General features: G+C 37.6%; 1 protein-coding gene and 1 non-coding gene across 5 annotated transcripts in view; one reads left to right on the top strand and one right to left on the bottom strand.

Annotated features, from left to right (window-relative positions):
- Nucleotides 1-19672, top strand: part of LOC119556249 — a 65449-nt gene that overhangs the window by 34158 nt on the left and 11619 nt on the right. For 2 of the 4 annotated variants that reach the window (XM_037868288.1, XM_037868287.1), the window contains exons 1-2: nucleotides 13913-14143; nucleotides 16518-16652. In XM_037868288.1, the coding sequence (XP_037724216.1) occupies nucleotides 13928-14143; nucleotides 16518-16652 (351 nt within the window). In that variant the 5' untranslated portion in view covers nucleotides 13913-13927. Of the gene's footprint in view, nucleotides 1-13912; nucleotides 14144-16517; nucleotides 16653-19672 lie in introns of those variants that run through there. The other 2 variants (XM_037868290.1, XM_037868289.1) reach the window with 1 other exon arrangement.
- Trnar-ucg lies at nucleotides 8658-8730 on the bottom strand. The gene has a single exon. It is a non-coding gene; the product is annotated as a tRNA-Arg (tRNA).

The following is a 19672-nucleotide window of genomic DNA, read 5'->3' as shown; positions in this document are numbered from 1 at the left end:
TGTTCCAGTGCAAAAGGTTTATAGGCTTTTTTAAAACCATCTCAGCATTATAGTTCCTTTTTTCTAATATGATAAAATTATAGTAATATTGATATTATATTATATAGTAACTTAGGTATCCCTATTAAGGAGCTTGCTATAATAAGGGTTTCAATGATCTGATTTTCTGATAATGATCCTGAAATCTTTATAATGTATGTACATATAATTTTAAAGCTTTGAATACTATAATAACACCTTAAATAAATTGTTAGTTTGCTTAACATTGGATCCTAATTAAAACATATACTTGATTTTCTGCATAATAATGGGTATCTATAGGTGAATAATTCGGACTGCAGCACATCTGCAGCTATTAGTTATGTAAAGTGCGCTTAGCTGTATGATTTTCTTTTGCTTTCGCCAGCCGTGTTGCGGTCACTCCCTCACACCCCCCACAAATCCCCCTTAAACCCACTCCTCTTTAGCAATTTTCGTTGATTTGTCACGTAGGACAGCCAAATACCAGATGTGAAATACGTTTCAATAACGAGCGGCCACCGGCATTTGGACAACAGATGGCGCTGCGGTCGCGCTCGGTGAGTGACCACTGGCTGGCGCCATCGTGTTCAAATTGCGAATTATGCTAATTTGCATTCTCTGCTTTGCTCCTGCCTTTTGCTTTCTTCTCCTCCCCCTCCTGCGCTTTCTCTCACTTTCTCTTCCCTTTCTTCCTGCTTAATTCACACTTGTAAACGTGCCAAAAAATCTATCTTGCTACATTTCCGCCTCTCATTCGATTTTACCGGGCCGTGTTATGTTTCATAAAATATGCACAAAGGGGAATGGAAAAAGTGGGATGGGGTGGTGAAAGGGGGCGGAGAAAGGGGATGGAGAGAGATGAGAGACGGTCAATGGTTGGTACACCAAAAAAATACTTTATATAAACTATCTCTATGAGATGAGATAAGTATAACTATGATTAATATAAAATATACTACCGGAATAACTATTATAATATCTACAAATTCATGTTATCTTAAATTTATAGCTACAATTTATAATAATAAATTATTGATTATAATTCCCACTATACCAGGTTTTAAACATTTTCGATGTAGTTTATTTCTTGTTCGTAGTTTTTCTTTAAAAGTCAAGTGTTTTTTAACCCTCGTTCTCTTCAAATGTTTGTTAGCTGAATACACTTTGCGAGTTTAAAGTAAAAAAAACCTTTAATGAAACCCCGAAAATAGGTAGACCATTTTTGGTGACCTTTTTGCTCAGTGCATCAGTCGCCGTCCTCAGAGATTCCACATGGGGCATAATGCGTCATCGTCGCCGGTGCCCTTATATCTACCGTTACACCGGCTCACACAGATACTCACACCCATACATGTACCCCCTACCCATTCAAACACCCCAAACCCACACCCATACAACGACACAAACGCGTCACATGTGCGCAACAAATTGCGTCTGCCGCTTTGAATTTTTGCGGTTACATTTCCGTTGCACCGACAGGCGACAACAGCGACATCGACGGCATTTCAATAAGCCAAAAGCAAAGAGGCGATAAAAAGGAGGTGGAAAGGAAAAAAAAAGGGGGGAGGAGAGAGCCAGAAGATGAAGAAGGCTCAGATGGCAAAAGGACCCCCAGAATCGAATCAGACAGATGGCTTTCCTGCACTATGGTATACTATAATAATTTGATTGGCTAAAATCAAATAATGCAGAAAAAGAACTGGAAACTCCCAGATGAAAACTAAACTAGTGTTACTTAGAAATTGAATTTTAAATTCTTAGGCTAAGCAAATTCAAAGTCATAATCAAGATCGTCTTTTGAAGAACATTAAAATCATGCCTATAATATAACAAGTTCTTAAGTTATGGGAACTATTTTAGTTTGAGAACACTTTTAAAACATAATACCTAATTAATTAATGTAGTAATAATATAATAATAAAATATGTTTTCAACAGTTGCGGATCCTGGATTTTGGTATAGTAAAAAAACTTGGTTAAGTAGAATCGAAAAATTGGAAATAAAACAGAAATTACATTTATGTTATTTATTACATGGGTTTCATAATATTGATTCAATAAGGAAAGTTTGCCCTATGTAGATCCTAACTTTAAGCTAAAACAACATACGAATAAAATTAAGTTGTTGTAAATGAAATACTAATGGGTTTGCGTAAACTTTAAGCGGAATTTGGCGTTATTTAGTGTACCCCAATCTTAGGAAAACTCTTTAAGATAACTTAAACATACATACGTTTTATAGTTTAAATATACTTTGATCTCCTTTTGGCTCCACTGTGCCGGCAGCTGCAGCCGGAAAGTGTGCAGCGTGAATGGAGAAAAATATAAATCTGATTTATGCCCCTGGCTTTTGCCGGCCCCTTGCAAGTGGCCACATGTGGGTGCGAGTGTGGGATAGAGATTGGATGAAATCGCAGCAAATTCGCATCAAATTTTCATATTTACTATGAATTACAAATTGTCAGATTATGGAAATGGTATTTCATGCCGTTCGCCCAGCTGGGAATCAGCTTTAGTTGTAGCCCCTTTCGGTTATTGATCTTGTACACCACTCACAATGCACAGAAAAAAAAAAGAGTACAAAAAGGCTAGCACATTTGCCAACAAAATACCAAAACTAACAAAACAAAACTACTATAATACTATACTTAGTATTTTCTTAAAAAAAAATAAAATTATAATTTTATTTCTTAACAAAAATAATTACTTAGGAGTGTGACCATGCTATCCAAGTGTGACCATGCTATCTCGTAAAACTAGATCAAATGTGACCTTGCTACCTACAAAGCTGTAAACATTAGTTTCTTTAAAACTTTTTCTGTAAGTGTACATCCTTTATTACTCATAATTTGCACGTGTGTGTGTGTGTTTTTTTTTGGTCTGTGTTGGTGCGTAGTTAAGATAGATTTTTGTTGATGTTATGACTCATGGATGTCTGTCGGAAAGTGGAATAGATAGAGTCGTAAGAGGGGATAAAGCGGTTGGAATGGGGCAAGTTTTGCTGGAATGGGAACGAGGATTAGGTGGCCAGGATGTTTAGCTTCTGGGGTCGCTTTGGCAAAACCTGATACGCAGCAAAGTTATTCCATTCCAGGACCATAATACCTGTGGACAAATAATTACAACAACATCTGAGTGGTTTGATGAGTGGGCTGCTTGGTTGGGTGGTGCGCATGTAGCATATTTAATGATAAAGGAACTCGTGTCAAGGATTACTAATTAGTGTCTGGACGTTGACGACCACGATGATGAGCTTTTGCTGGCTGCTCTTGTTGCTGTTTATGTCCTTCGGCTTAAGTGCACACCCACCGAACACCGAACAGACCGACCCAACGACCATCCTCATAAAAACCCCGAAAATTCTGGGGTGGGGTATTTTCGTTTATATTTGCTTTTTAAATTGACTTTGGCCGCCGCACTGGCAAATTGAGTTGTCCAATGGCGTCTGTCTGATAAGCGTGTTCCATGTTCCATGTCTTACCTGCGGCTTAAGTGAAATTTCCTCGAATTTTGGGGGGGGGGGGAGCTTGGGGGATTACACTTGTCCTTTCCGTTGGGTGGGAAATTTTGGGGGTGTCTGTTTAATTGCAGTGGGGCACATTCTCGGTTTCTTTAGTGGTTCGTACAAAAATGTGCGCCATTTGCGGCTGCTGCCTAAGCTGATTTGTATTTAATGAGCTGTATATCCTTAAACACACTCACGCACAGATACACAGAGAAAAAGAAAGCTAACCATTAGAAAATACAAAAACAAATTACAAATTTCTAAATATTATATTTAAGTTTATGGGGCCTGACATGATATCCATTGTAGAAGTGTCTAGAAGTATGCAACACAATATTTTATCATTAAAAAACCATACTCTAATATTCACTGCATACTTTCAGGCAGCTTTTTAAGTGATTTAAGAACCCTATGATTTATTTTACTGCCCATTGTAAGGTTTCGTATACCTAAGTGTCCTAAATAGAAAATGGTTCAATTACATTAGAATTTACCTTTTCTGGTAGATAACTATTTCTATCAGTGCAGCTCGGCACAGACAGGCACTTATAAGAGCAGACAAATTGCCGTTAGTCTCGACAGCGAAATGAAAACATTTACTTGAGGGATAAGGGATTAAGGCTGGAAAAGTGTGGGATTTCCCCCTAAAATGGGTGGCTGGGTGTACGGCTGCCACCTGTCAGCGACTTTTCCACTCGTCGAAAAACATCAACCTCACATCATCGTCAATTATTTGTTTATCTTGCGGGGCCAGTGGGTGGTGGGGTTTTTGGGAGGCTGTGTGGGTGGTGGTTTCACTCAGGCTTATCCACAGAAATGCCGTATTTGCTTAGCATTATGCCGAGCTCCGTTTTTTGATGTTTTAACCCCGCGGCCAGGGCCGCATGCTCTTAGCCCTCGAGTGCAGATTCATAAATTAAATTCCTTAAATATTTTCGGCAATAGAACATTTTGAGACATCTCAAAAGCAGGCGAAACGGAACTTGTTTACCTAGCAACAATTACGAAAAGGCAGCCTGTGCAAACCTACAAGTTATTCACTTGAAGTTTTCGAGTCTAGCCATATTGAAATTTAATCATCTGCAATAATATTTGAATATGTGTTTGGGTGGGGGGAAAATTGTTGGCTAAGAGGAAATAATTATGTGAGGCTTCTCTTTTTAATTGTAAACTGAAAAATGTATTTTAAGGAAACTATGCAGGTATATTAAAAAGTTTAAAACAAAGTCCTTAAGTAAATCTTTCCTGTTGAATTACTTCATTTAAATATATATCAAAATACCAAAAAAAAAAAATGTTATAATTTGCTAAATTTGGACAAATACTCAGAGCTGGTAACATTATTTTTTTTTGATTAACAGTATCATTCTTCTTAAAGTGTTATTATTTAAGTGTGTGATAAAAGATATATATAAGTAAAAATTATCCTCTCGATTTGCTTTGTAAAAAAATATCATAATAATATATGGTAAAATTCTCAGAGCTGGGCAACACTAATTTTATTGGTTTAACAGTATCATTATTTTAGTGTGTACTACCCATAATTTTATTCCTAAGAATATTTTACAAGTGCCTTGAAGCTTTTCTTGGCATTCCCTTGCTTTATATGCGACATTAAAAATTAAATATTTCTTTTCAATTTCGCTAAGCAATCTTTTCAATTTGCTTGCCATAAATTTGGCGTTCCAAGGCTGTTTCAGTCGCTTCTCGTATAAATCTAGCTCAATGCCATTGCTTTTTTGGCAAGGGAATTTTTTGTGTGGAAATTGTTTTGAGCTCGCCGGACTAATAACACTGACAATGGGCTAAGACTAGGGGGCCACGAGTGGGTCCATTCCCGACCGAATCGCCGCAGCTGTGGCTGAGTCATAGACAAGCCATTAACTGCGCGGTGGGGTAATCCTGATGGGGGATGTCCTGCGAGTCCTTGGCAGTGGTGTCCCCTTTCCAGCGAGCAGCTGCCTTTGGCAGCGGACAAAGCTTAATCGACTTTGCCGACATTAAATGCGTGCGGTTAGCCAAGCCCAAAAGTTTCCACCATATCTCTCTCTCCTTAGGAAAATGGCGTGAAAAACAGTTTTTCCCCCCCACCCACCAACCTCTCCAAGGAACCAGGCCAAGGAACCATCCCCTCTGGCTGTTGTATTATTTATGCCCATAAAAATATTATTGCCATTTTTTCGCATTTGGATTTCTTTCTTTTCCCCGCTTATTTTATTTTGTAGACGTCATGCAGAAGAAACCAACCAAGAAAAACCCAGAACGTCTTGTCAAATGTCAGGCGTGAAGTGTTTGTTGATGCGCTGCCATACTTCTATGTATGTATGTATATCCCTTATAAGGCGGGGGGTTCCCCCAAGGAAGCGCCGGAAATGCTGCGTAATTGGACCCATATGCTCAGGAATGCCGACATTGGATGGAGTGGAAAAAGGATATGGGCACATCTTGGGTTGCTCTTTCTCGTGGTGTTGGTGGTGGTGCGGTCTCTCAATGGTGGTGACATAGTGGAACCTGCCAACTGTCCCATCAAATGCCAGATTAGTCAGGCCCTGCAGAACTGTGTGTGTTTTTGTGACTCGACAAAAAAGAGTTTCCCAGGAGCGACAAGAACAAAAAATAGTGAGGTTTTCTGTAGGAAATCCAATTTCATTGGGTTGTTTTTAGGGCCATGGGTTGCGGTTTACTTGGGCAATTGCCCTTTCTTCAGGAAAAACTCCTGCTGTGAGAGAGGAAATATTCAAAAATGCCTGAGTCCCTTGGAATATTGAGGTTGTCTTAGTGCTTATAGCGGGTAAGTTAGTTAGGGTAAATGAATCAGAAGAAGCGAGAGTAGTTTTGCCATTTACCTCTTAAAAAAATAGTCGAAAAAGTATTTTGCTTAAAGAAGACTGTTAAAATAAAACCATTAGAAAATCCATAGATTTTATATCTAATTTAGGTTTTTGGTAAAATTTGTTGTGAAAATATTAAATGATTACATAAATAGATAGAGATTTTTTTATGACGTAAAATGTTTAAAGCTAATCATCGTATCTACACCCAAAAAAAAATCTTTAAGTGTCAATTTAATAAGAACTTTTAAGAATAATATCTAAAATTTTTTTATTGTTTGTAATAACAAAGTTGTATTCAAAAAGTTTTCAGATTTTAAATAAAAAAAGAAAAAAAAAATTTATTAAGGGCGGGAATTGAACCGTTAACCCTCATGCCCGTGCACCAAAATTTTTGCGTTAGCACTCTGAGCCACGCCTATACTTTACAGTTTTGCGGCAGAATGCTTTTTAGTGACAAGAAATCTTTTTCGTAAACTTTTGCCAAGTGTTTTTGGTTTTGGTTTATTTGATGACTTTGGTATCAGAGATTTTTTGACACTCAATAGGGTCACATTGACACCTAAATGGGGGCATATTGATGGGTGTAGTATTTATAACCTTATTTAAATATGTATAAAATTAACTAGGTGCTAAATATTACGTTTTTGTTTTTAATTTTAATATAATGGTAATAATGATACTAATAATAACAATATAATGTAATGTGCTACGAGACTATGCCGATAACTATGTGTTTTTTATCAGTGGAGTTCTTTTTGCATATTATTGAATATTTATTTACTTGGAAAGGCTCTAGCCCATAATGATTATGTAGTTCATTTCCCCCAAACTTGTAATTAAATTTCTTGTTTGTCTTGACCAACTATGACTAAAGGGCCATCCAATTTCACCCGAAAACCATTAGAAAATGCCCATCATGGAGAATACAAATCAAATGTGGTTAACTGCAGGCCACCTAAATTGATGAAATAACCATAAAAAGCGGGGCGAAAAAAGAAGAGTTCGGATTAGATAATGGCCAATGGCCCAGGATGATGGCTGACCTAGCCCACAATCCGCAGTTCGTTTACCATAGTCCATAGTCCGCAAACTGCCAAAGTTTGATTGCATTTTGAGGTTAGCGGCTAACTGGAGCGACTGTACTGTAATTTCCGATGTGGGGAATGGGAGTGACCATTGGGTCTCAATTATGGCCACTCGGCAATGGGCAATTCATTTGGCCCTCCACGTCGTAATGCCCATTTAAACAAAGGCACAACAGCAAAAGGGGGTGGGCTCCAGGGATAAAATGGCTGATGGGTGGAAATATTCGCAAATAAAGTGGCGATTGGATATTACAACTTTCCGGTCACTGCATTTCTGCAAAGTTCACAAAACTACAAGCGCTGTTGGTACGGCCACCCAACCACTGAACCACCCACCGAACCACCCACCGAACCACCCACTGAACCACTCACCCACTCGATAAAGTGCCACCCGTTCAACTTCTGCTCCCGTGAGCAGAACAATTTCCAATGTTCGCTCAACTGTGGTGGCAACGAAAGGAGCCCCGAATACGTATACAAATAGCAATACCAACTACAGGACTCTATGGGACTGCAGGACTGTAGGACTGCGACTCCGTACCGGAAACAGGAAGTTGGCTTCGCTTTGCACTGCCCTCCAAAAGGGAAAAAAGACGGTGGCGTTCGTACCCATACATTTGGCAACATGTGTAGTATTTAAAACTCAACCGGCCTTGGTCAGCGGCCACAAATGAATTTATTTATTTTACGGTCTCCCTTTGCAGCCTTACCTTTTTTGATACCCTCTAAAAGGTTATCAAAATATTAAAAATACGACTACACATGTCAATATTCCATATAAGGTACTTTTTTCAAAGAAATAAACAAGTTTTATTATCTGTGTTCATGCATTGAATATTAAAATTGAAGATCACATCAATTTAATATGTATATTTTTTTAATTTTTACTTATTATTATTATAACGAAAAAATAAGACTTTAAAAACATTTACTAAATATATACTTTGATTGCAGACAGTTAATAACTTTTTATCCAAACAAAGTCTTAGAAATTGTTTATGTTTTGGATTTAGAGCATGATGATTACAATAGATCTTATGTAAACTTTGCAATTTATAGTCTTATATATAAAAAAAACATATACAAATGTTAAAATAAAGTTTACTCCAGGTATATTTACCCCACTTGATTTACACAAAGGGTTAACGCTGGTATTCCCTATAGTAATATTTAATAGCACTTACGAAACATTCGGTAAAAAAAGATTGTGTTACGACCGTGACAGGACTCGAACCTGCAATCTTCGGATCCGAAGTCCGACGCCTTATCCATTGGGCCACACGGTCGGTTATGTAAGCTGCATTCCAGATTACCCCCATAACTTAGAACGAAACATCATAGGATATACATAGTTTGTCACTCAAAAGATAATCATGTTTAATCTTCGCTTCTCTTATGTTTACGTGCCACTTACTTAGTTTTCCATCAAGTTACAGGATTTTTTTAAAAAGTCATAGCAACCTAAATCTCATATATTTAGTATGCCATGACATTTTAAAATAAATCTAGAATACATAAATTGAAAAACCAGCAAGTGTCATAGTACCATAAGATAATACCCAATAAATACAATTTCTCAATAATAAAAGCTTTGTAAAAAAATGAACCTATTTTTTATGTGAACCTGTGACCTTTAGAGTATTTCCACTTCGTTTCCGCAATCAATTGGGCATTTTTTTCTTGGGTCTGGAATTTTTTGTGATTTTCATTACATTTGGCCAAACAATTTATGTGGCCCAAAGGGGTGGTCGTTGCCACTTGGGCAGCGGTTGGATGAGGATGTGGCTGTGAATGTGGATGAGGATGGGTATAAGGATGGGTATGTGGATGGTTCCTGGCCTGGTGCACTCCTGATCTCCTGCCACCCTTGACTCGCTGGCAAAGTCAAAGTTGTCTGCCGGCACGCATCGCATTTGGTTTGAGTGTTGCGACATTGAAATTTATAGACCTCCAGCCTCTTTTCATGTTTTTTATATATAGTCCTGTTGGCTTGGCTTCGGCTTTGGTTTTTGGTTTGGGCAGTCAGGTGGTGCGCTTTTCAAGTGGTGCACAGATACGGGTGCGACGCACCACTCATCCGCAGCATTCGTGCCACATCAACTGTCTGGCTGGGCTCGCTTTAAAAACACAAACAGAAACACATCGAAACATACCGAAAAATATTTAATTAAAATTTATGTGCAACCCCAAAAGCAAAGTCAGCGGGCTGCCCTCACCCCTGACCCCGCTCCCGTGACCCCTCACCCCTCGAAACCCACGGAAAGTGACGGCTGCAGTCGAGGGAACGCTTTGTAGATGACACCCTTCAGCGACCTCCCTCAACCTGCAGAATCCGCAGAACCCACTGAATCCGCTGGGGGAGAGCACTTGAAACTTTGCTTTTTACCGTTTTGCTCCAACACTTAAAGAAATATATGTAATAAATCTTTTATGATTTATGAAATATATATTTTTATTACAATTGATAACTGTTTTGTAATAGTTATTACTATATACATTTTAGAAAAAATACCTATGTACTTTAAAGAATAATACGTTCTTTTTTCGGTATTAAGTTAATTGGTATATTTTGATAACATTAAGAGTATTCCAGTTATTATTTTTTTAAGAAACTGCAGTGCGAAGTTTTCGAATATTATATATATTTACGAAATAAAGAAACAGTGTATAATAATAATATTAATCTGGGTGGAAACGGGTTTTTATGGAAATATTTAATATATATTTTCTTATAAAGTAAATGCCTTGAAACAAATTATTACAAATAAAATATATATTGGCTGTGCGATTTCTTAAATGCTTTCAACTGAAACTATTTATCAATGAAGTTTTAGAAATCTTCAAATTGTTTAATGTTTAGTATTAATGAATATATTTCAATAATTTTCATTTATAATATTTAAAATGCCTGTTATTTGCCTAAAAATGCAGAAAAAATGTTTATAATTATAAGAAAGAAGTTGATCATGTTTTTTTTTGAGTGCAGGTCCTGTCTGGTGCTCCCAAATGTCCCATTGACGAGGCTACGTCGGCCATTTTAATGGTTCCGCTGCAGCGGGGTCGGATTTGCAGGGACTTGTGGAGAAGCGGAAAAAATTAAAAATATTTTGCATACTTGCCGGCGCATATGCCGCAAAATGCTTGTCCGAAGAGCTATTAAAAAGTTTCCCAAACATAATGAAGGGGGAGTTGGGTTATTGTGGGGGAGCACACCCCTTCTACCCTCTCTTTGGGGTGGAAAATTTAGTGTGCGTGTGAGTGGTGTGTGGAGTGTGTAAACAGTTCGCGAAGCAATTGCCCGGTCAGAAGGCGGAAATTTACCTGTAATCGACCACGCATTAACCAAACAAATCAATTGAGCGTTAAAGGCCAAAAGGGCAACAAGTTCACAGGAGTTTGGGTTTTAGGGCTTAGTGCTCCTTATGTTCGACCCATAATTGGTAATTGAAAGTAGCCCCCAACCTCAACCCACCCCCAATTCGGCGAACTAATCAATCAAACGGCAAAACGGAAGAGCATAACAACCAACTAGTTGATAGGAACAAGGTGGGAACTGAGCTAACCGATCGATTAATCAATCAATCAATCAGGCAGACAGACAGGCAGACTGTCCAACGGATTGCCAAGCAAAGGTCAAAGGGTGCCGGGTCTATGTTGCCAATTAGCGAAGCTAAACATCTGGATTAGGGCCGAGAATTAGCGAAAGAGAGTGACAAGGGCACCGAAATAAGCGGAGATTACCCACTGATACTCGCCGAAACTACCTCTAATGCTTCCAACTAACTCAATTAAGATCTCAGATAACTGTCATATAGAAATGGGTTCTTCATTACGTCAATAAACAATGTTTGACGGGTTCACAACAGAAGTTGTTAGTAATAAAGAGGTTAGCTATTAGGGCTTACGAATATATTTGGGCACGTATCTTTGAGTCATCGAAATATCAACAGGACCACAGAAGAATATATGGACTGGATGGGGACATTTTATCACTATTAATGATTCGTTTAGAGTTCTCAAAAATGTAAAAAGCACAAAATATATTTACTAATATCATTATATTTATATACTATCCTGATTGATAGGCTTGAAGGACCAAATCTGTAAAAAGGTCACAAAATATATACAAATTGCTTAAGCCACGTTATACAATTTTTAAAATCTATTTAAATGTTACGGATATGTGGGCTTGAATATTTCTTAGTTTTGATATTATATAATAACTTAATTTTTATCATTACGCTGGAAGGACCAAATCTGTGAAAATGTTAAGCAATGTACAAGTCACATTAAAAAAATAAGTTTTTTAAACTAATATAATCAATATATATAGTATTTAAATTGTAGGCTTTGAGTTTGCTTAACTTTGATCTTGAGTTTCAGTTTGAAATACAAAGGATGAAAAGAAATCAACCGAAACTAGTCACAGAACTCTTAATAGTCACCCATTTAAATGGCTTGCATTCCTTTCAACACCCATCCATTTATTCAGTGAAAGCCGCTGAGGTCACCAGAGCAATGAGAGATAGATAGAAATGGCATTGCATATGAAGCACCCACCAGCAGGTTCACTTTTGTGTTACCTGTCGGTGTCATTTTAATAAAAATCAAAGCCAGCACAAAGCCAGCACGGTTGATAGTGGCTAGAGGACACTGAATGCCACAAGATGCAAGCGATTTTGTGTTTGTGGCAACGCAATCTCCGCAATATGCCAGTTGAAAGAGCCGAGAATCGAGGACCCAGAACCAAGAGCCAAGAAACGAGGCATCGTTTCCTGCGCGGCCAAAATGTGTCACACAAAAGCCAGTTGGCGGAGACAAGGGCAACATGTGGCCAGGACTCGTTGCAGTGGGCCCAGTGCCAAAGTGCCTGCGGTTATGCAGGAAAGTACAAAAAAAAAACCAGCAGGCAACACCGAAAATGGCTGGCAGCCTTGCAGCTTTTACCTGCAACTCTTGTGCGAAACGAGCGCATTAATGCCGCCTTTAAAATTTATGATATTTACTCAACCAGACAGCGGGGCAATGAGGCAGGCAGCCCAGGACCAACATCCCCGTAGCCATTTCCATTCCGGATTCGCAACGTGGGTGTGTGCCTTTCACATTCTGCATTTTGCATTTTGCATTTGGCTCAAAGAGCCGTGAGCCGTGAGCCGAGAGTCTAGAGCCCAGAGCCAAAGTGGCAATCACGACGTTGGCCAAGCCAATGAGTACTGCTTTAGTGAGTCATCGTCGTCGTGGCGATGTCTGTCGTCCTGCCACTTGATTTCCCTTCGAAGGAGGAGCGCAACCACCAAACTTTCACTGGAGCAGCCAATTTTACACCGCATCTGTGGTTTTGCCAGCCCGCTTTTGCATTATTTGTGAGGGTTATTTAAGGGTTTGTTATTAAGTGAGTTTAACTGAAAGAAACAAGATGTTTTCCCCGCTTAATAACATTTTATTACAGTGTTTTGAAAGCTCTGACAATAAAAATATTAAAATAAATGTTGACAATACGTACATATAACCAATATTGGTAAACATTTAACATATAAATGGTTGCTAGTAGGGAAACAGTGTTGCATAATGATTAAAGTGTCAATACAGGGCATGTACAGTATGACAGTGTCGTAAATAAAGTTGTTGTTAAGAAATGGAAAGTAATTATTTCCCTGAAAAATATATGTATAATTTATTTACAAACAAGCAGGGACCGTAAATGTTGTAAGTTTTATAAAATGAAAGCACTTTTTAATATTTATGTCATGCTATAAGAGTAAATGCTATATGTTATCTTACGCAGCACTACAAATGTCCCTTAAACAATTCTAACCATTCTTTATATTTATACTTTTAATAGTACTAAAATGGAATTTGACAACTCTTATTAAACACATTTGTAATAACTTGTTTTTATAAAAAAAAAAGGAATTATAAATGATTCAAGTGCCGTTACAGTACTTGTACAGTATTCCAGTGTTGTAAAGGCGCTAATAAGTTAAAAGTTATATGGAATGGTGTAGTTTGTGTAGTTACTCGCATCTCAGAAAGCTTTTGAATGCCCAATAAAGTATCCTAACTATGGCCCATGAATGCTGTCGGTAATATATGTTCCCACAGCCCAACTGACCCATGTCAGTGGATGTTAACACCTCGAGACTCAGACATTGGGTGCACTAACCGGCCAATTGCCCGGGCAAGACACCATCGCCGGGTCCTTCCTCCTGCTGAATTGGCCTTTCAATTGCACATCATGGCCCCGGGACATCACCGACAACATCTGTGCACAAAAGTTGGCCATAGTTGCCCTTTCATTCCATGGACCAGAACCAGACCCAGTGCTCCACCGTTGATTTTAAGTTTATTTCATTTCATTTCGTTGCACGGCGTTCGCATGTCAACACCTGAGACGCACGGTTTCGGAACATTTTAACTTTTATTTTCATTTTTGTAATTTTCTTAAGTGTTGTCTTGCTCCCGGTGGCTGAAAATATTGGCAACATGTTCTGTCGTCTCTGCTGGATTGATTTTAATGTCGACGAGGCGGCGGTGGAGTGTGCGGGTCCCTGCGGAAGTCGCTTCCACCGCGATTGCGTCGATGTCACCGGGGATGTGGCGCAGCAGCTTCTGGCCACCGGCGGTGGTTACTTACATTCCGGTCTCGAATGGTATTGCCGCACTTGTCGTCAACTTTATCGCCTGCAAGTGTACTTCGAGGTAGCTATAAGTGAGGCCCCGACATCCCACAGATCTCGAGACCTGGGATTTACGGCCCATTCGCGCTTGGCTGCCCGGAAACTTTACTCTCTGATTGAATTTGTGGCGTGTGTCTGTGTTTTCCGTTTTACCTCTTGAGATTACCTTGTAGCGAGGACTTTAACGAGTTCCGCAAGTTAGTAATTAAATAATGCTTGGTGCTCTGATTGCTCCAAGTTATAAGATTATCGTAATAGCGGTAACGAAATAAGCCTAAGCGCAGGTGTGGCAACTGTACTTAAAATAGTGTTAAGTTTTATTTTTGTGGCAAAAATTCAGTGTAGAACATCTAAGGTTTCTTAGCTTTTGTACTTTCAACAGTACTTATGTTATGATTTAACTTTTATAAGGAAGCCTTTTCGTAATTACATTTTAAGAGTATAGTGTTGTTATACGAAACTGTACCTTCTTTCTTTTTCTTTTTAGGATAAATTATGTGTGGAACAGCTGCAGTTGCTTAGCTTTTGTGTTCAACTGTACTTGTTTTGATTTAATTTTAAAAAAGAAATGTTCTTGTGATTTTAAAAACATAGTGCTTTTGTGCGTAACTGTACTTGTTTATATTATGTAACAAGCCTACTAAATTGATATTCACTCAAAATAATGACTAAGAAAATTTGGTTAAACTGTACTCTTAGTGACTTTGTGCCCAAATAAAAGCTAAAGTGACTTTTAGCTATTGAATTTGATTTTATACTTTTTATAAAAAACTACCCTAATCAGAATATTAATATATGTAAAATAAGTTATGAAACAGTTGCACAAAAAAGTGCTACGAAGCATCAGAGTCAACTGTACTTTTGAGAGTCTATGTACCTTAAATCTAATTATTTCTGTAACAAGCTTTGAATAAATTTATCCAAACTAGGATAAGTAACCAACCAGTTTGGCTCAAGGTATAAACTTAACTGTAAAACTAATAGGTATGCAAAAAACCTTTCTTTACCAACCCTTTGCCACCTACTGTACTTGCTGCATTACATGGATTTTTAAGTAGAGTCCTGTAAGATAACCGAAATAAGTTTGGCTTAAGCCGGTAATTTGTTGCCGGCTTTAATCCATCTCGGTTCGTTTCCATCAGCTGCTAAGCCTGGCTGCTTTTCCTACTCTCCCTACCCAACCCGCTATATATATAGCACCATATAATACCATATAGCACCATATAACACCCCCTGCTCGCTCCACCACTTAACGTTAATTGCAATACTCAAGACTTTTCCCTCAGTATCAACGGCAACAAAGCTTTGTACATTTGCATCATCTGGACCTGGATCCTTTGGATTCAGGTGGAAAAAGTGGGCGGAAACGATAAGGGGGGAGGTCCGAACAAAAGAGCCAGCTGGAAAAGCATCGTCGCCATTTTTAATTGTAACTGTAATTTAGCCATTGTTGTACACTTTTGATGACGCAGACGTTCAGCCAAACGGCAAGAAGTCTGCTTTCGGGCCCAAAAGATACAGTGGGTGGGCTCAAAAAAGTGGGTGGGGAAAATGGGGCGAGTGGAAAAGAAATGAGGAAAAGCTGGGGAGGTCCACACACTTGAGGTGCACGTGTCGTGGCGTTCGTTATTGTTTTTCCCTCGCTTGCATTCACTTTTTTATACACCCGTCTTTCATTCAGTTCAAGGGTATTCATATATGTGCCGGTGCACAAACCATACAAATTTATTTTAAGGTTTCCAAATAACCAAGAAATTGATCTTAGAAATTGGGTGTGTATATATAAGGTTGAAATAGATTTTATACATTTGAACGTCTATTCCTGAGTCGATTATGGTTGTGTAAAGAACTTTTTTCAATTTAATATACAGACTCAGGAATTTATATTTACAAGTAAGTCTTGATAATATGTATATATAATATTTTTCTTTGTATATATGGTTTTATATTTGAATAATGAGCGTTGTGGGGTACATAAATATATCAGAGTGCCACAGAAATGGTTGAAATTAAGTTGGAAGATATTTTATATTTTTAAAATAAAGTTTAAAAACAAATAGTAACATATACACTTAAAATGTATTTAATAGGTTCATCATTCATACATTAAAAAAACGATATATTTTATTTTTTATATATACTTAGATGCCATTTTAAATTAATAAGGATACAAATTCCGATGTTTAAGTATACAAAAATGATATTATCCGGTTATGTAATAACCATTAGCGACTTTACAAGGTCGCGTTGGTCAGCGGTGGCTCTGTTATATAAACAACTTTATATTTTTAGCAACCTTTGCGAATGTTATTTTTAGCAGGGGGTGGACACTCTCTGTGTTTTTTCTTCAACTCGGACTAATTGTGCTTATCCCTCTTTTTGTCGTTCTATTCCAGATTGCCATCTGTGATGATTACAGCCTGCCCGTAGACTTTGTTAAAAAACGACCGTCCAGCTTCGATCCGTGCCTGGCGGAGGCGATACCAGCGAATCCCGAGCACTGGATAGCCCCCAGTCCGCAGACAGAGTTTGTAAGTCCTTGCTCGTTAAGTGGGGGGTTTGGGAGGTTTGGGGGGTTGGGTGGATTGGGTGGCTTGGGGGGTTGCTATGGGGCAATTAACTGCTCTGGACAGCTAATTGATAAACTGCACGCTCCGGCGATTCGAGTGGTGGGTTGGGTTTTTGGACAAGTCGCATCAACGTCAGCCGCATCAGCAGTGCGTTAATGAAAAGCTCACTCCTCCATTATGATTTCCCAGAGTTTTCCCCCTGGTCCTGTTTGGTTTCTCTTAGCTTATCCCGCAGTGGCAGGCGGACAAACAAAGAGCTGCTCAAACAATACACGGTCTATTGGCTAAATATTGCAAAAAAAAAAAAAGAGAAAAAAAGGAAAACAAAAATACAAAAACATGGTAAAGCCAGGGCAAAAGGCGAAAAATAAGCGATACAAACAAAAAACGGGAGGTCGGGGGCAAAATGACAAACAAACTGAGCTGCCCAGCGGGCGGTGGCTGACCATAAAAAATGGTCATAGATAGGAAAATAGCCAAGCGGTGCTGCCAATTTAGCTTCGTTTAAGCTGGATTTAGAGGTGGAAAATCATAATTATACAACTTGGCTGATTTTTAGCACATTTAATACTGCTAAAAAATAAAAAGAAGTTTTTTTTAGATGATTTAACAAGCTTTTTCTTGAAAGAATGTTGGTTTAATTTTTTTTTTAATTTTACCTAAAAAACTATGTTTGGTGCCGATAAAATACCAGTACCAATTTTTCATAATTATATTATTATTTTATTCACACGTATTTTTCGTTAGTAATTCAATATTAAGTAAGTAAGTAGCACGTGGTATTTTTTGTTAAGTTTTTTAGTATTAATATGAAAGGTTTTTATGGTTTAGAATAGAAAATTTTTATTTCTTGTGAAACTTATAATTTATAAGCCCAAAAATTAAATTCAAAATTTAATAAAACACTTAAACGAGTTAATATTGTGGTTAACATTTCTTTTCTTTTTTGAGTATCAATATGAAAGATTTTTGAGTTTTAGATAGGATTTTCAAAAGAAAATGTGTTTAATGAAATACAAAACAAGAACATATCCCTTGCAACATTATCTTCAGTAATGATATGTTACTTAAAAACAAAATATAGAAATTATAGAGAAACTGATATGGTTTGACATTGCTGATTACAATTTCCTTCCCTTCGAAAACCTTTTGAGGCTTTCATAAAATATTCCAAAGAACAACTTGATCAAGGAACTCATAAACTATTTTGTTACGACTACATTTTGTCTTATTTATGCCACTTAAGTTTCCCAACACTGAGGCAATAACAGGAAGAGAAAAAACAAATAGAAAAGCCGCTGAGATGTAGCGAGAGATAACCTCGGGCTGCAGCAAATGCGCCGTGCCACAAATCAAATGATGCCCCAAAAACCAAAAAATCGTCGGCCTCCGACCCTCTCTGTAAAAAAGAAAGCATCCCCCAAGGGGGGTGCGTCGCTTTTTTATGGCCCATACGGAAAATGTTTGGTGTTTTGTTCCCTTTTGCATATTGCCACTAAAAATGAAAAGGAAAGCCGCATGAGGCGCGCACATAAAACACGGGGCACCGAAAGCGAAACAACAGAATCAGGGAGCTGGCCTCCCTGCCACTTGAAATTCATTTTATTGAAATTTGCTTAGCCCGGAATGTGGATGTGTCTGGGCCAAAGTCAAAATGCCAAATGGTCTGGGGAGGTATGCGAAACGCAAAAAATAAGATTTGCGGCAACGACCTTCGGCGGGCTTCTGCAGATTGATACAATTTCCGAGTTCGGAGTGGCTAAATCAGTGCCAAGAACTGTATCTTTAAGATGGCAGGCAGTGGGCCAGAAACAATCGCAACTCAAACAGAGGGCCATAAACTGGAGCCGAATGTTTGCCCAAAATTAATAACAGCCAACTGCTAGAGCAATCAATTGGAGTAAATATTATTATTTAAGGGATTAATATTCTTTACCCAAATATTTTTCCACTTGGAAATTCACTTTTACTTATTACTTATAGTTAGCTCTTAAATTCTCCTGAATTTATTGCTTCCAATTTAATATTTTCTAAAACCTGACAGAATTATGCAGACTCATTTAAAACTATACCTAATTTTAATTTCTTATAAACATTCAAATCAATTTGTATTAAAATTATTAATATATACTTTTAAAGTGCATTTCTAATTTAAGTATTTTAGAAAAGGCACTTTAATCCATTTCTTTAATTTTATCTTTATAGGACAATGCGAAAATGAATGATAATTATTATTCATTATTTTAATTTTAAATAAATAATAAATCTAAATCTCAAAAATTTGTTTAAAAATTAAATACTGAAAAGCATATAAAAACGTAAAGCTTTTTTCCAATAAACATTACCATTTTTCATTTAAAATCGAGTTTTTAATAAGCCGGAAGTGGAATAACAAGATTACAGCTAATTAAATGATCATAAATGTTTTTAATAAAATCTTCCCTAATTTGTTCCCCAGTTTTCCCTTACTTTTTTCCTGCTTTTTCTATATGTACGTAATCCTGGCTGTCCGTCCTCCTGCCAGAAAAAAAAAATATTCAGGCAGCAAATGGCCCAAAGCGATAACGTTTAGCGCCTTTCGATGCTCGTTTTTCTCTGCCCCCTTCTCTTTCTCTCCCCCTATACCGCTCTCTTTCCCTCTGAATATTCCATCCAGGATATTAATGTGTGTGTGTGTGCGCTTTCGTATGCGTGTGAGCCTCCTCACAATTATTAATGTAATTTTATCTTATGACTTTTGTTTGGCATAAACATTGGAGAGACAGAGACGGAGATCGCAGATAAACAGAGAGAGAAAGGAAGCTACAGATAGAATAAAAAGCAGTTGATTTCAGAAATATAAATATTTATCAATCAGAAATATTAAAAAATAAATAATACAATGGCAAATTTAATTTTATAATGATCTATAATATATATCACTTTTATAAACATTAAAAGAAAACATTTTTGTGGTTATAAACCAAGAAATTTTGTTTATT

The sequence above is a fragment of the Drosophila subpulchrella genome, chromosome X (assembly GCF_014743375.2).
Source record: "Drosophila subpulchrella strain 33 F10 #4 breed RU33 chromosome X, RU_Dsub_v1.1 Primary Assembly, whole genome shotgun sequence".
Lineage (NCBI taxonomy): Eukaryota > Metazoa > Arthropoda > Insecta > Diptera > Drosophilidae > Drosophila > Drosophila subpulchrella.
The sequence above is the reverse complement of the archived record's forward strand: the minus strand, read 5'-3'. Positions and strand labels throughout refer to the sequence as shown.